The sequence below is a fragment of the Miniopterus schreibersii genome (assembly GCF_964146895.1).
Source record: "Miniopterus schreibersii genome assembly, chromosome: 2".
Classification (NCBI taxonomy): domain Eukaryota; kingdom Metazoa; phylum Chordata; class Mammalia; order Chiroptera; family Miniopteridae; genus Miniopterus; species Miniopterus schreibersii.
The window spans coordinates 183386407-183403971 of NC_138102.1; the positions used below are offsets into that span (position 1 = coordinate 183386407).

General features: G+C 41.2%; 1 protein-coding gene across 1 annotated transcript; it reads left to right on the plus strand.

The window, feature by feature from the left end:
- Positions 1-532: 532 nt before the first annotated feature.
- WBP2NL (WBP2 N-terminal like) lies at positions 533-16262 on the plus strand (the record flags this gene model as incomplete). Its single annotated transcript, XM_081127838.1, has 7 exons — positions 533-594; positions 5424-5532; positions 5804-5945; positions 6146-6238; positions 10637-10747; positions 11172-11194; positions 15879-16262. 7 exons carry the CDS (start codon positions 533-535, stop codon positions 16260-16262), a joined length of 924 nt encoding a protein of 307 aa, XP_080983964.1.
- Between the last annotated feature and the right edge of the window lie 1303 nt (positions 16263-17565).

Sequence of the window (17565 nt, forward strand, 5' to 3'; positions counted from 1 at the left end):
CCCAGCTCCCGCGGCCCGTTCCCGAGGTCACGTCGCGAGAACCCGGCTCGGATTCCAGGCTTTCGCTGGCGGGAAAAAGTTTTCACCTTAGAAGCGAGGAATCATTCTGGATCCTTCCTCCAAAGGGCGAAGCTTCCAGACCCAGGCCAGAGAGCACTCGGGAAACTCCCGCTTCTCACTTGATTCCTGACAGGACCGGCTCAAGTTCCTGCTGCTGATGCGGCCGCCAGGCGGGCGGGCAGGTGGAGGTTGCGAAGGCCCCTCGCCCGCCTCTCACTCCTCACTCGGAGCCCTGGGGCGGAGTCGGCTCTCTGGACCCACCCCCTTCCCCCCATCCCCCCTCAGGGGGTGTCTCGACGCTCACTCAGCCTGGTCCTCTGACCACCGCCGCTCACGTGGCTGGCGGCCTCGCTGGCTCATTCCTCATCTTTGCGCCATAATCTCCGCCCTCCGCTTTAGAGCCCCGCCCCACGGCTTGGCGCAGGCCCCGCCCCTTCCCATCTGAGGGGCGGCCGGAGGGGCCCAGGTCAGGATGGCCGTGAACCAGAGCCACACGGAGAACCGCCGAGCGGCCTTAATCCCTCAGGGTGAAAGGTGCCAGAGGGGAAGCCAGGGGCCTGTCAGAGGAGGGAGGGGGCAAAGCGGGCAACGCTGGCCGCGGGCAAACTCTCAGCGAATCAGGGACTTTCCCGCCTTTTCCGGCGCCTCACGCTTAGCTCCGCCTCCTACGTTGGTGCGTGTGCGCGTGCGCGTGCGCGTGCGCGTGCCTGTGCACCGCCTGACGCCTGTTACGCGATGTGGAGGTGGCTGGAGCGGGAGCCGGAGCGTGTGGGCGTCTGTGTGTGATGGGCCGCAGCGCTCTTCGGGGTGAGTTAGGACGCGGCGGGAGCGCCGGGATAGAGAGACAGAGGGGTGCGCGTTGTCGCCTCAGAAGAAAGGTGAGAGCGGCCTGGAGGTAGCGGGAGCTGGCGACCTTTGTAGGGTACCAGCTGTGGCGTGCCCCGCCCCCCACTCCGGGGAACAAGGCCCTGGACTTGAGGTGGAAGAGGCATATGTGTGGAAAATTCTAGAAAGATCCCAAACTATCCGGGGCCTCTCCTCGCCATCAGAACTTCCCAGAGCCCCCTCCTTGGCCTCAGCCAGGGAGAAGCTTGCCCGTTATGGAGAAGATCAGGACCAAAGAAGAGCCGCTTAGGAAGAATGGCGCTCCCTGGGCATCCCTGGGCGCTTTGAGGTTTGCACCAGTGGCTTTGTGCGGTGCCTGCTCCCCCCTCCTCTGGCCACAGTTGGATTCAGTCTGGAGGGAGTCGGTTTTTCCCTCCCCACCTCATGCCTCGACTCCCCTCCTTTAATTACCCGGCCCCCAGTTTCTCAGAGTCCGGCTTTCTCTGAGCCAAGCTCGTCTTAGTCATGCTCCTCTCTGCTGCGGTGGCCTGGCAGAGCGGGCCTGAACCCCAGTGCTGTGCTCAGGTGAGACTGAGCCCACCTACGTCGCTTGGAATGCATTTGTCAGGAAGACCCATTAAGACAGTTCCAGATGCTGATGTCCACATCTTTTTTATATGCTTCCTTCTCCCGACTATTTTCTTGGCAGATTTACACGGGCCGCCAAAGCTGTGCGTTCTGCCTTGCTCCCAAAGGACCTCTAGCCTTTCATTTTTGTAGTAGGAGATGATTGCTCACACTCTGACCGAGATGTCTCTGTGCACACTGGCCCAGGGCACTTTGTCTTGTGTGCCTGTGACACTGTGCCACGAAGCACTTCTGATCTGGCATTTGGGTGTCTTCTCACTCCGACTACCTACCGGTTTGTCTCTGCTTTTCTGTTTGTGCGTGGAAGGTAGGGAAGGAAACGTGGTTTTTTGTGTGTGTGTGTGTTTTTTAATTATAACAAGCCAGTTTTATGGTCTTTTGAATTACCTCCATGCTCTTGAATATTTAATCATAGCCAAGCACTGTTCTAAGAGTTTTATACTTAAAACCACTTTGTTCACAATGAGGATCAGTAGTATTTCCCTCATTTCACAGGTGGAAATTGAAACAAAAAAAAAAGTAATTTGCCTTGGGTTATATGGCCAGTGCCATGTGTGAGAGCTTTAATTTGGGTTTCAATTTAGGTACTGTACATCAACTCCTCTACTCCTGCTGTCCCTAAAAAGTAAAAGGACTAATTGTTTTCTGCTCATCAAAGAAGGCCCTGCCAGGGCTGTGGCTTCCTCAATAGAAACTACTTTAAAAAAATATCTTGAGAGGAAGAAGGTTGGTTATAGTTTGACTTCTGCTTGTTCACAATGCGCACTTGAGAACTTCACGGCTTCACTGTGTTTTGTGGAGATGTTTTTCCCATCCCAGCTGAGAAGTCCCAAATGTAATGGCCAGACTCTCCTAGTGAAAAGGAAAGACATTGAGCATTTAAAACAATTCATGTTCTAAAACTTGTGCAGTTAATATCATATGTATTTATTGTAGAAATATTAGAAAAAAAGTTTAAATTACCCCAGCTTCCAACATCTGGTGCTGTTTACATTTTGTTGTGTATCCTTTTGCACTTTTCCCTATGGAAAAATACTCCCCCCCAACTGCTTTGCAACTTGTTTTTCTCATTTACCAATATATTGAAAATGCTTTCCAGTATCAATATCTACATTATTATTTTCAGTGGCTAATATTCTAGTATGCATAAATCTTTGCTCAAGCCCCTATCTAGGATATTCTGGTTTTAATTTGTCATTGCCATTGTGAGTGATGCTGCAGTGAACATAGGAATGCAGATAGCTCTTTGATATCCTGTTTTCACTTCCTTTGGATATATACCCAGAAGTGGGATTGCTGAATCATATTGTAGTTCTATATATATTACATTGATGATTTTTTTTAAAAAATATATCTTTATTGATTTCAGAGAGAGGAAGGGAGAGGGAGAGAGAGAGATAGAAACATCAATGATGAGAGAGTCATTGATTGAGCCCGCAACCCGGGCATGTGCCCTGACCGGGAATCGAACCCCGATCGCCTGGATCCTAGGTCAACGCTCAACCGCTGAGCCATGCCCGGCCGGGCACATTGATGATTTTTATGTGTTGAACCATCCTTGCATTCCAGGAACAAATCCCACTTGGTAGTGGTGTATAATCCTTTTAATGTGCTATTATATTCAGTTAGTAGTAGTTTGTTGAGAATTTCTGCATCAGGATTTTTCAGAGATATTGATCTGTAGTTTTTTCTTGATTAAACATTTTTCTAGTTGCTGTAAGCTTTTGATTAGATTCTAGAGTTCTGGATTTTTGGCATTCTCTATTCCCCTATTTTTGATGACTTCCTATATTTTCACAGTCTTTTAAAAAGCCATTTTTTATATACTACCACCACTTTAGTTCTAGTTCTTATTACCTCACATCAGGACTATTTTTGGAGCTCTAAACTAGCCCCTGGATATACCACCACCTCCTTGATCATGTGACTGCCCAGCTGAGACAGCTGCAGCTCACAATTCCTCTTTGCTTAGCAAATGATATCTCTAAGCTCTAGTGCCAACATGACGTTCCATTTTTATCTCACTGTTCCTCCCAATTTTACTTCCACACTGTTTTTTAAAAAAAATACGTTTTTTATTGCTTTTAGAGAGAGAATGAGAAACATCAATGTGAGAGAGAAACATCTACCAGTTGCCTCCCGTAGGTGCCCCATCCAGTAATTGAACTCACAACCTAGGTATGTGCCCTGACTGTAATCGAACCAGTGACCTTTTGGCTTATGGGACAATGCTCCAACCAACAGAGCCACATTGATCAGGGCCTTCTACACTGTTGTGATGAATCCACATAAGTAGGCTGCTTCCAAATATGTAGTTTGCCTTCTGCATACCTCTACTAATGCCGCTCCTGCACCCTCAGTAATGCTGTTTGATTCTCATCAGAATTGTTCCCTACCTTCACAACCCTGCCCACTGAAACACTATTCATTCTGCAATGGCCAGGTAACTTAGCTGATTAGAGCATTGTCTCAAGGTTGTGGGTTCGATCCCTGGTCAGAGCACATTCAAGAATCAATGCATAAATAAGTGAAACAACAATGTTTCTCTTTCTCTTTCCTTTTCTCTCTCTCTCTCTAAAAAATCGCTAGAAAAAAGATGTTGAAACACTATTCACCCCTTAAGAATAAGCTCATATTTCAATCTTTCTTTAAAGTCATTACTGATTACTTCAACCAAAACTAACCTCTCCTTCCACTTAGTTGCCATGACATTTTTGTGCCATGTATGTGATGTATGTCATATTGCTTGTGTTATGACCTATATTCATGTTTTCATTTGCTCATTCTTTCAATAAATATTTAGTAGCACCCACTGTTTGCTAAGACTGTAGTGGCAAAGAAGGCAGGCATTGTCCCTAATGACCATTAGAAAAGACATTGAACAAATCCACACCTATAATAGTTACTAAGAAAAAAACCCCAATAGGATTCTGTGAGTGAGAGTAGGATGAATCCAAGTTTTTCAGCTTAAGAGTGAGGGGAGCCCTGGCTGGTTTTGCTCAGTGGTTAGAGCATTGACCCACGGACTGAAGAGTCCCGGGTTTTGTTCCAATCAGGAACACATACCTCGGCTGCAGGCTCGATCCTTGACCCTGGTTGGGAAATGTGCGGGAGGCAACCGGTTGATGGGTCTCTCTCACATTGATGTTTCTCTCTCTCTCTCCCTTCCACTCTGTCTGAAAAGCAATGGAAAAAATATCCTCGGGTGAGGATTAAAAAAAAAGGGAGAACATGAAAGGCAAAGAGAGTAACATGTCAGAATTCTGGAACACTCTGCATGCCTTACCTTCTTTAACGTTTCCATTAGCACAGTGCTTGATAGTTACTGCACAAGAAGTATAAGAATTAATGCATAAACAGTAAGAATACAAGTAGCTTTATAAGAAAAAGAATCTAGCCCTGGCCCTGTGGCTCAGTTGGTTGAGCATCGTCTGGCGCACCGAAAGGCTGCTGGTTCAATTCCTGCTCAGTGCACATACCTAGGTTGCAGGTTCCATCCCCTGTAGGGGGCGTGCAGGAGGTAACTAATTGAGGTTTCGCTCTCATGTTGATATTTCTCTCTCTTCTTCTCTCTAAAAAAATCAATGTTGGAAAAAAATCTTAAAAAATGATACAAGAAAAAAAAATGATACAAGATTTCTGACTGATTTAAATAAATGCAATCGAAATTTAAAAAGAGAAAGAATCCAGAGATAAAGAGGGAGAAGAATAAGTGTGAATTGTCAGAGAATAAAGTCATTTAAATTCATTTTATGTCAATGAATAGTAATAGTAACAATAGCTAACATTTATTGAGTGCTTGTCCAGGCTAGGAACTGTGCCAAGAGCTTTATGTTTGTCACTTTATGTAACTTCTAAATTGTGTGCTCTCTGCCCTTTCTTTTCTGCAGTGTTTTGAATCAGTGTCATGATGTGAACCTCTCCTTCCTACAGCAACCAAGGGGATCCAATCTCTTTAGTGGTACAAAGAATGGAACGCTGTTTCTCACTTCATACCGGGTAATTTCTATTTCTATTTCTACTTCTACTTTGATCTGATTAACTCTACATTTGTTTTCCTTAAAATGGAGAGAGGTTAACCATTCAGTTTCAAAGTGTTTTAAAACATTTGCACTTTGAGGTTTTTCATGTTGAAGAATGATGGAAGAAAATGGGTGATGCTTCTCAGTTAGGCCAGGATGCCAAAACAGTCTTACCCTTTGAATTGCTTTTTATGTCTCAACCCATGGACAAATTGCATTCCTTTTCCAAAGTTTCTTTCCTCTCTTAGGTGATCTTTGTGACTTCACGCTCAGTCAATGATCCCATGTGTTCTTTTATGATGCCATTTGATTTGATGAGTAACTGCACCGTTGAACAACCAGTGTTTGCCCCCAACTACATTAAAGGAACTGTTGAGGCAGCTCCAGATGGTAAGTGTTTACACTCAGAAGTGTATTTTTCTCTCAAAAGCTTCCAGAAGTTTAAGATCAGACTTGCCATGTTGGAATTCAAACAAAAGAAAGCTGCCCTGCTTCTTTGGGTAATGCTTCTGTCAGTGTTTGCGGTGGTCCTTCAGTTACCAGCTGTGCCAGCCTGCCTCTTAGTGAATGTGTGCCATTTCTTCCTCCAGGTGGCTGGGAAGGACAGGCTACTTTTAAATTAGCCTTCAGAAAAGGAGGTGCCATCCAGTTTTTCCAGTTGATGATGAGAGCTTCCTCTGCTGGTGAGCAATAATGATAAAACTATTAAGCACTTTGGGCTTTTGAGGCTTTTGAATTGAAGTAGGACTGTTAGTTACCCAGTTAAGATTTTATGGTCTCTGTGAGTAGGCACTTGGTAGTTGCACATGTATTCAGCAAGCATTTCCTGAACCTACCTACTATGTGCCAAGTACAGTACTGCCTGCTGGGAAAACAAAGATTATTCAGTCTCTCCCTGTCCAGAAGGAGTTTGCAGTCCAGTGGGAGCTTCAGTCAGACACCTGAATGACTAATTGTACCTGATAATCTTTTGTCCATCTAAATGCTGGTCTCAGATATCATTGACTAGTCTCTTTTCACATTAGGGAGCCCCGGTTGCCTTAGCTCCTCTTCTCCTGATATGTCTTACTGTCATTTCTTTTCTCTTGCTTTGCCTTTGTTTTTCTTAGGCTTGAAGGAAGAGGTACTGTCAAACCTTATAGCACTGCTCTAATGGATGTACCGGAGAATTCTTTGAAATTTTGACTACAAATAATTTTTATGATATATTTTTGTTCAGTCTAGCCTCACTCCATGATCTTCACCTTTTTTTAATTAAATTTTTTATTTATTGATTTTTTAGAGAGAGAAAGGGAAAGAGAGAGAGAAACATCATTTGTTGTTCCACTTATTCATGGGCTTACTGGTTGATTCTTGTATGTGCCCTGACCGGGGATCAAACCCAGAACCTTGGTGTATGCCTTAAACAACTGAGCCACCCAGCCAGGGCCCAATCTCTCACGTTTTGTACTCCAATCCAACTGGACTTATTTGTTCCTTGTTCTCTCATCTCTGAGCCTTCATGTTATTTCCTCTTTCTGGAATGCTCTTTCCCTTTTTCCCTTGCCTTCCACCCCCAACTTCAAACTAGTTGAGATGAACACAGTCTAGTAGAGACAGGCATGTGCAAATATGTTATTTTACATCATGTGATGTAATAGAGACGTGGGCAAAGTGCTGGGACACACAGAAGGATAGAATGAAGTTTCTAGCTTAGAAGACTAACTGGATCATGATGTTATAAACCATGGTCAAGAATATAAGAGACCGTCTAAGTTGGAGAGGAAATGAGTTTACTTTTAGACCTAGTAATACTAGCTAACATTTATTCAATGCTTACCGTGTACTGAAGTGTTTCCAAGCCCTTTACATGTGTCTATTTAATCCTCACAAAAACCTTATGATGTAGGTACTAATATTATCCCTGATTTCTGGCTGGGGAAACTGAGTCAGTGATGGTTACATAATTTCCCAAAACTATACAGTTAGTAAGTAATGGAGCTGGACTTTTGAATCCTAAACCTACTCTTTCTCTCTTATTAAACATTTTATTTTGGAAAAAAAAATTATCAAAAATTTGCAAGTATATTACAATGAACTCCCATGGACTCTTCACCTAGATTCACCCATTAACATTTTCCCACATTTGCTTTTTTTTTTTTTTTTTGGCTTTTGTTTTTTTTTAAATATTTGGAAGTAAGTCACAAAGATCGTTTCCTTCATTCCTAAAAATTCGAATGTGTATTTCCTAAGAATAAGGGCATGCTCTTATTTAGTCATTGTACTTATCAAATTCAGAAAATTTAACCTTGAAGCAATACTTTTATTTAACATATAGTTTATTTTCAAATCCAAATGATTGGTCCATTACTGTTTCTAATTCTAATAACACTTTTCCCAACACAGGTTCTAATCCTGGATCATACATTGAATTTAGTTATCTTATATCTTTGTTCTCCTTTAATCTGGACTCAGCCTTTCTTTGTCTTTCATGACATTGAAATTATAAAATGAGTACAGGCTTATTGTCTTGTACAATGTCTCTTAATTTGGGTCTGTCTGATCCCTTATGATTATATTCAGATTGAATTTTGGCAAGAATACTATATAAGGAATGTTATGTCCTTTTGAGCCTACACTCTTAACCTCTGTACAGGTGTGAGGTACATGGGAATGCTAGAAGCCAGTGGACATGCAGCGCAGAGCTCCAGAGATGAACTGTATCTAGAGACTGATTTGGAAATCTTCATCACACCTGTCATCTCTGGAGACATGTGATTGATGGGCTCATTCAGTGAATTAAGGATGGTATTCCAAGGGTCCTCAACATTTAAGGAATAGGCAAGGCGGAGTGACCTGTAATGAAGATTGAGAAGGGTAAACTGAGAGATAGGAGGAGAACCAAGTGAGTTTATTATCCCAGAAGTCGAGAGAGGAGAAAGTTTCAAGCAATACAGAATGGTCATCTGTAGAAACATTTGGTAAGATGAAGACAAAAATGTGCATAGTGTGTGGAAACTTGAGTTTGCTGGTCTTAGCAAGGGAGATTTCAGTGAAACACTGGAGAAGAAAGGTGGCTTAAGGGCCATATTATAGGAAGCTGAGGAGTAAGACAATTTTTTAAATTTACCTCTATTGATACAGTTAAGGAGTTAAGGTAGATAGAAAGGTTAAGGAGTTCACAAGCTGTAATCAGTCCACAGCTCTTTATGATCCAGAAGGCAGGGAGATCTGGAAGCCTGACACTGAATAACAGGGTGTCCTAACAGACAGGTGGAGTACAGCTATGGGGAACCCAGGGTAAGGGGACCCTTGGAAGTCCAGTTTCTCTTTGCTTCAGATGTCTGGGGAACTTAGGGCAATTGCGTACTGGATCTTGAATTCCTTCTTAATTTTTGGCCTCACAGTACTCAGGGGCGCTTGTTTTTAGGATTATAGGCTAAGGGTGAGGCAACTTTTGGGGATCCTCTTTGTGCTCCTGTTGTGATCTGTTCCTTGGCCTGCAAATGTAGGCAGTTGCACAGCTACTTAGAAGGATTTAGGCAACTTATGTGAACTTGTCCCAGTGTCTGGAACTGTTCTGGGTCCGATGTATCTTGGCTTAGGTGTGGCTACCTACCCCTGCTCCTTTGGCAAGAGTCAGGGCTTGTGAGATGGGCTTCCTTGAGGCCCTTGGAATTAATTACCCGTCATGCTTCATGATCTGATTTATTGAAGATTCCCTTCCCCTCTGCAGGGTGGATTTGTCGGGGCTCTTTGAGTTATGTTTTTAACACATATATATTGAATACTTATTGTGTGCCAAACTCTAGGTGAGGCGACTGGAACACAACAGTGAATAAGACATACATAGTCCCTACCTTTGTTAAACTTAGTCTAATGAGAGTCATATAAAAAATAAGCAAATATATACGTGAATAAAATTACTTCTTCCAGAAAGGGCTACTGATAGGATATTGAAAAGGAGAATAATGGGTAAGGAGGACTACTTTAGGTTTATAGTGAATTACTTAAAATAACGCTAATTATTTAATGAGATAAACCCCAGATTATCAGTGGTTTAAGACAATAGACATTACTGCTTATATAAAGGCCAGTCAGCAGGGCTAAAAGGGGAATCTGTTTCACCTAGTTCTTCAGGGACCCAGGGTAATGGAGTCTCTGCCATCTTTAACACATGGCTTCCATGGTGTGTTGGATAGCTGGCAGAGAGAGGAAGAGAGTAGATCTTGCCTGGGAAGTTTTCACGGTCCAGGCCTGGAAGTGGTGTACGTTACTTCTGGACATATGCCATATGGACAGAAATTAGTGCAGTAGGCCGATAATGACTGCCAAAGATATCCTTGTCCGAATCCTCAGAACCTGTGAGTGTTATCTTATTTGTGAAAAGAAGTCTTTTTGGATGTAATTAATATAAGGATCTTGAGATGAGGAGATTACCCTTGATTATCTAGATGGGCCCCAAATGCCATTACAAGTATCCACAAAAGAGAGATGCTGAGCCCTGCCCAGTGTGGCTCAGTGGTTGGAGCGTTGGCCTGCGCACCAAAGGGTCGCAGGTTTGATTCCCCGTCAAGGGTCTACCTGGGTTGCAGGTTTGCTTCCTGCCCCCGGTTAGGGTGTGTGGGGGAGGCAGCCAGTCTATGTGTCTTTCTCACATTGATGTGTCTCTCTTCCCCGACCCCCTCCACACTCTCTGAAAAAGCAATGGAAAAAATATCCTCGGGTGAGGATTACCAAAAAAAGAGAGATGAGGAGGGAGACAGACAGAACCGCTTTCTTCTGTACCACACAGACATTAAATTGGTCTGTAATGGATGTATCTTGTCAACTTGATAAAATTTCTCACTTGGAAATTTTTTCTGAATACCTATTATGGTAAGTGTTATGCTGAACTCTAAATAAGCACAGGCAAATAAGCCACAGTCTCTGCCCTCAAGAAGCATAGATTTCAGGACAAGGGCGATGTATATTCTTTATCTTGTATGCTGGAAACATAGTTGGACATTCAAGTAAGGTGATAGTTAAATATTTTGTTGATAGCTGCTATACATCTGACTTAAAATAATTGAGACCTTATTTTGCCAAATTTGTCTTCTTAGCTGCCCAAGGAGTTCCACTTCAAAGTGTAAATTACTGGTTTGGTGTTCCAGGACTGTATGTCATTTCTGGGCAGGGGACCGTGATGCGCAACCAAGAGAGGCCTTGTCAAGGTAAAGTATAGCAGAGAGGTTCTTCCTGGGAGGTGAAAAAGTATGCGAGGGGCTCAAAGATCTATATTCACTGTTAGCTTGCCTCCAACTCTGCTGCAGGAGAAGCATCAGAGGTTTGGGGGTTGGAAAATGGTTGAGTCCATGACCTCATTTCCAGACTGAAACTCAGTGGCAAGTCAGCAAGTTTCAGGCTTACTTTTAATTATAATGTACAGATATGGAAGAATACTTGGGCAACTCCCATTATTGGGAATAGTCATTTCCTGCTTTTAGCCTGAGCAGAAAACATAAGATCTTGTTTGCTTCCCCCTTCCCATTTCACACAAGCATAGCCATTAAGCTTGTACCGTGCCCTTCAATATGACTAAGGACTCCAGTCCTAGGCTTATGCCCTGTGCCCTTTAACAGTTGTGCCTGTCCACAGCTGCTGAGTCACGTTCCTGGGAGGTGATAGATCATTGATTCTCAGATGTTGTCCACTGCTTACAAAGGGTCTCCAAATAGGCTGCCAACAGACCCCAAAATGTGGGTTCTTTCTTGGGTTCTTCTTGGAGCATGACGTGTATGTCCATTGGCTTTTAGCTTTGTATACAACTGAAGGATACTTATTTGTAATCTTAATATTTACCTTAGTTTTAAAAGGTTATTAAAATGTAATACTCAAGCCCTAGCAGGTTTGGCTCAGTGCTTAGAGCATTGGCCTGTGGACTGAAGGGTCTTGGGTTCTATTCCCAGTCAAGGGTGCATACCTCAGTTGCAGGCTCAATCCCCGGCCCTGATCAGGGCATGTGCGGGAGACACCCAATTGATGTGTCTCTCTCACATCGATGTTTCTCTCCCCCCCTTCCTCCCTCCCTCCCTCCCTCTCTCCCTTCTAGTCTCTCTGAAAAGCAATGGAAAAAATATCCTCAGGTGAGGATTAAAAAAAAAGTAATACTCAAAATCTGAAAGTGTTGCTAACATTTCATAAAATTTTTTTTATTGAGTTGAAATTTACATAAGAAACAACCATTTGAAAATGTACGTATTTGATGGTATTTAGTATATTCACAATGTGGTGCAACCATAAGCTCTCCCTAGTTTCGAAATTTTTCATCACCCAATAAAACACCTCATAATTCCCCACTAAGTAGTAATTCCCCACTGTCCCCTCCCAACATCTCTTGGTATCTCTAATCTGCCATTTGTCTCTGGATTTGCTTATCCTGAATATAACACTTAAGAGGAATCATACAGCATGTGACCTTTTATGTGTGGCTTATCTCACCTAGCATAATGTTTTTGAGGTTCACCCAAGTTTTAGCATGTATCAGTACTTTATTATTTTTGTGGCGGACTACTATTTCACTGTACTTATGTACCGCAGCCTGTTCATTCATTCATCCATTGATGGACGTTTCACTTGTTTTCATCTTTTGGCTGTTACAAATACTAGCTGCTATAAACATTTGTATGTAGGTTTCTGTGTGGATGTAAGTTGCATTTCTCTTGGGTATCTACGTAGGATTGGAATTACTGGGCCATATTGTAATTCAGTGTTTAATTTTTATTTATTTTTTTTGTTAATCCTCACTCAAGGATATTTTTTCCATTGATCTTTAGAGAGAGTTGACGAGAGGAAGAGAGGGGGAGAGAGAGAGAGAGACATCAATGTGAGAGAGACACATTGATTGGTTGCCTCCTGCATGCTCCCCAACCAGGGCTGGGAATTCAACCTGCACCCCAGGTACGTGCCCTTGACCAGGATTCGAACCTTGACCCGTTGGTTCGAGGGCTGACACTACAACCACTGAGCCCACAACCTGACTGGGAATCAAACCTGTGACCTCCTGGTTCATAGGTTGATGCTCAGTCACTGAGCCATTCTAGCCAGGCTGGAATTTTCTTAATTTCCATTTTGGATTGTTTATTGCCGGAATTATGGATTTTAAATTAGACTTTTCATTTTCAGGTAAATGTAGATTTACATAAAGTTTTATATATATAATACAGAGAGATCTCTTATACCTTTTACTCAGTTCCTCCCACTGGTAACATCTTGCAGAATTATAGTACAATATCACAACCAGAATATTGACATTGGTACAATGAAATTGCAGAACATTTTCATCACTACAAGGATGCCTCCTGTTGTCTTTTTATAGCTACACTTTTCTACTTCCCTTCCACAGCCGCCGCCTCCTTAATCCATGACAGCCACTAACCTGTTCTTCATTTCTATAATTTTGCCATTTCAAGAATGTCATATAAATGGAATCATACAGTATTTAAGTTTTGGGGATAGACTTTTTTTTTTAAACCACTTTTTTTTTAGTATTTTTTTAATTGATTTTTTTAGAGAGGAGGGAGAGAGAGAGAATCATTGATGACAGAGAAACATCAATTGGCTGCCTCCTGCACACCCCCTACTGGGGATTGAGCCTGAAACCTGGGCATGTGCCCTGACCGGAATCAAACCAGTGACTTCTTGGTGCACGGGACAATGCTCAGTGCACTGAGCCTAGAACTCTTCTTTGTTGGGAAATTTTGGATTACTGATTCAACCTCCTTATTAGGTCTATTCAGATTTTCTATTTTTTCATGATTTAGTCTTAGTAGGTTTTGTGTTTCTAGGAATTTTTCCATTTAATCTAGGTTATCTAATTTGTTGGTTTACAGTTTTTCATAGTACTGTGTTATAATCCTTTTTATGTTTGTAGAATCAGTAGTAATGTTCTCCTTTCATTTCTGATTTTAATAATTTGAGTTTTCTTTTTTTCTTGGTCAGTCTAGATAAGTTTTTTCAATTTTGTTGCTTTTTCCAAGGACAACTTTTGGTTTCATTAATTTTATCTATTGTTTTCCTATTCTCTATTTCATTTATCTGTGCTCTAATTTTTTAAAAATATGTTTTTAGCCCGGCCGGGCGTGGCTCAGAGGTTAAGCATTGACCTAGGATCCAGGCGATCGGGGTTCGATTCCTGGTCAGGGCACATGCCCGGGTTGCGGGCTCGACCAATGACTCTCTCATCATTGATGTTTCTATCTCTCTCCCTCTCCTTTCCTCTCTCTGAAATCAATAAAGATATATTTTTTAAAAAATAAAGAAATAAAAATATGTTTTTATTGATTTTAGTGAGAAAGGGAGAGGGAAAGAGAGGGAAACATGAATGTGAGAAACATTGATCGGCTGCCTCCCAAACACACCCTGACTGGGGCATGTTCCTGGACCAGGAATCAAACCCGCAGTACATGGGACAACACTCAACCAACTGAGCCACACCAGTCAGGGCTATCTGTGCTCTAATTTCTCTTATTTCTTTTCTTCTGCTAGCTTTGGGTTTAGTTTGTTCTTTTTCTAGTTCCTTAAGTTGTTAAATTAGGCTGTTGATTTGAGATTTTTTTTAAAGGTGATATTTTGTTTTTCCTTCTTTTTAATTTAATTTTTTTATTTATTGATTTGAGAGAGAGAGAAAGAAAAAAAAGAGCAAGAGTTTGTTCTACTTATTTATATATTCATTGGTTGATTCCCGTATGTGCCCTGACCAGGGACTGAACCTGCAACCTTGGCGTATCACAATAATGTTCTAACCAACTGAGTTACCTGGCCAGGGCTTGTGTTTGATTTTTAATGTAGACATTTACAGCGATAAATTTCCACCTTAGCACTTTTGCTGCATCCTATAAATTTTGGTATGTTGTGTTTTCATTTTCATTTGACTCTAAGTATTATCTCATTTCCTTGTGATTTCTTCTTTAATCTATTAGTTGTTTTAAGAGTATGTGAATTTTCACAAATTTGTGAATTTTCCAGTTTTACTTCTGTTGATTCATAACTTTATCCTATTGTGGTTGGAGAAGATACTTGGTAGGATATCTATCTTTTTATAGCTATTGAGACTTAACTTGTAGACCAAAATATGGTCTGTTTTGGAAAATGTCCCATGTGCAATTGACAAGAATATGTATTCTGATGTTTTTAGGTAGATTATCCTATATATGTCTGTTAGATACAGTTGGTTTGTTATGTTTTTTAAGTCCTCTATTTTCTTACTATAATCTGTCTGGTTTTTCTGTCCATTATTATAAATGTAGGATATTGAAACCTCCAACTATTAAGGTGGAACTATTTCTTCCTTAATTTCTGTCAGTTTTGCTTCATATACTTTGATGGTCTGTCAGTGTGTAAATGTTTATAATTGTTTTATCTTTTTGCTATATTGAACACTTTAATAATATGTAATTTCCTTCTTAGTCTTTGTTAATTTTTTAAAAATTAAAGTCTATTTTGCCTGATATTAGTATAGCTATTTTCCTCTCTTTTGGTTGCTATTTGCATGGAATATCTTTTTTTATTACCTTTTTTTTTTTAAGTAAATATTTTTATTTTGTCTTTTTTCCATTCTTTCGCTTTCAATCTATTTGTGTCTTTGTATCTAAAGTAAGTCTCTTATTAAGTCCCAGTGAGGCTCAGTTGGTTGAGCGTCGTTCTTGCACTGAAAGGTCACTGGTTTGATTGCCAGTCAGGTCACATGCCTGGGTTGCAGGCTTGATCCCCAGTCAGGGTGAGTGCTGGACGCAATTGATGTTTCTCTTTCACATCAATATTTCTCTCACTTTTTCTCTAAAAAAATCAATGAAAATGTCCTCAGGTGAGAATTTTAAAAAGTATTAAAAAATTGTACAGTTATAATCGTGATTACATAAATATTAACAGGTATTCTACAAAGAAATACGTTAAAATATTAAGTTTTTGTATTTGATGATTGCATTATAGATGATTTTTAAAAATTTGTCTTTTTTCTATTTTCCAAATACATATTACTTCTTAAATATTACTTTTTTCATAATCAAAACAAACTTTGTCACGTAAAACATGTATCTCTCTATACACAGCTATAAGTAATGCAGAGATATAACTGTAGGGTTGTTTTCATGTTAATTTGAATCCCTCCACTACAGGAAATGATAAAGCCTTCAGCTGGTGGTGGCTGAAGGATCTGGCTTTACCATTATTCTGCCTGATTCCCTTCCTGTGTTAGTTTGCTTCAGCATAATTTTCTTTCCTTCTCAGCTTACCCAGTTGTTGTCCATGGGCCCCAACCTGTGAGACATGGAGCCCCACCAGGGACATATGGAACCCCTCCCCCAGGATATGGAGCCCCTCCCCCAGGATACGGAGTTCCACCAGTGGGATATGGAGTCCCACCGGTGGGATATGGAGTCCCACCAGTGGGATATGGAGTCCCACCAGTGGGATACGAAGCCCTGCCAGAGGGACATGGAGCCCCACCAGAGGGACCTGAAGCCCCACCCGTGGGATGCAGAGCCCCACCAGCTGGAAATGAAGCTCTGCCTGTGGGATATGGACCCCCACCAAATGAAGCCCTACCTCCGGGATATGACGTTTCACCTGCTAGAAATAGAGCTGGGTTTCACAATTCTGTGGCAGCCCAGCCGGCTAGATATGAGGCTTCTCTTCCTTCTACCTCATCTTCTCAGGCCCATTCACCACCTTCTAAGCAGTAAACCCTGAAGACTCACCAAGCAAAGTGGCACCCTGAAACTGCAGTCAGGATAAGAAGGACGACTCAGGTATGTGTTTTAAAGGCCTTTCTCAAGTAGTTGCCCAACCCTTTGGAAGGGTAATCTTAGGGGGAAAGTGAAACTTTACTTCTATGCCTAGATTTTAGAAGCAGAGTCAACTCTTGATAAGATGGGCTACAGGAGAAATAGACTTGTAGGGCTGATTTTCCAATAATTTGGTTGACTTTGGGTTGCATTTTTTAAAAATATGTTTTTATTGATTTTAGAGATAGAAGAAGGGAGAGGGAAAGAGAGGGAGAAACATTGATTGGTTGCTTCCCGTACCCACCCTGACTGGAGGTCAAACCTGCAACCTGGGTATGTGCCATGGAGTTGAACAAGTGACCTTTTGGTGCACAGGACCATGCTCTACCAACTGAGCTACTCCAGCCAGGGTTGGGTTCCATTTTTTAAAAACATATCTTGAATATGGCTATAGAAAAAGCTTTCTGCTCTTCTCCCCTCCCCATCCAAGAAAAATTTATTATGCTCAGTTTTCTAGACACTAATATATGCGTTAGAAATATCAAGTTGAATACTTATTTTTCACAGCATTTTTTATATTAATGAAAGAATGGAACAACCTAAATTTCTAATAGAGATAATTTCATAAATTATGGCATACCCATACAGTGGAATATATTATGCAGCCATTGAAAATGATGTCTATTGGTAGAAAAGCCTTCTTTAAGAAGACCAAAACCAATGAAGCAATAAAGGAAAACATAAATAAAATAAATATAAATTTGACTATATTGAAAAGATAGGCAACAGACTAAGAGAAAGTAATTTCCAACATATATAATAAACAAATAACTTTTAGTTAGAATATATGAACTTCTACAAATCAACCCAAAAGAAAAATATACAAAAGATAATTAATACCCTATTAACTGAGGCAGTAGATTGGCTGGCCAAGAAACATTTGAAAAGATGTTCATTCGACTCAACTAGTGTTAGGGAAGTGCAAGTTGAAATGAGAAACACTTTTTATTTCCAGAGATTTACAGATATTAAAAAGATTGAAAACCTCAAGTGTTGGGAAAGATGTGGGGGAACAGTTAATGCTATAAACTGCTGGAAGGAGTTATGTTGGTGTGCCTTTTTAGAAAGAAATTCAGCAGTACCTTTTGTTATTTTTAAAAATATATTTTTAATCCTCATCCAAGGATATATTTTTATTGATTTTAGAGCGAGAGGAAGAAGGAGGGAGGGGGAAAGAGAGAAACGTCTATGTGAGAGAGAAACATCGA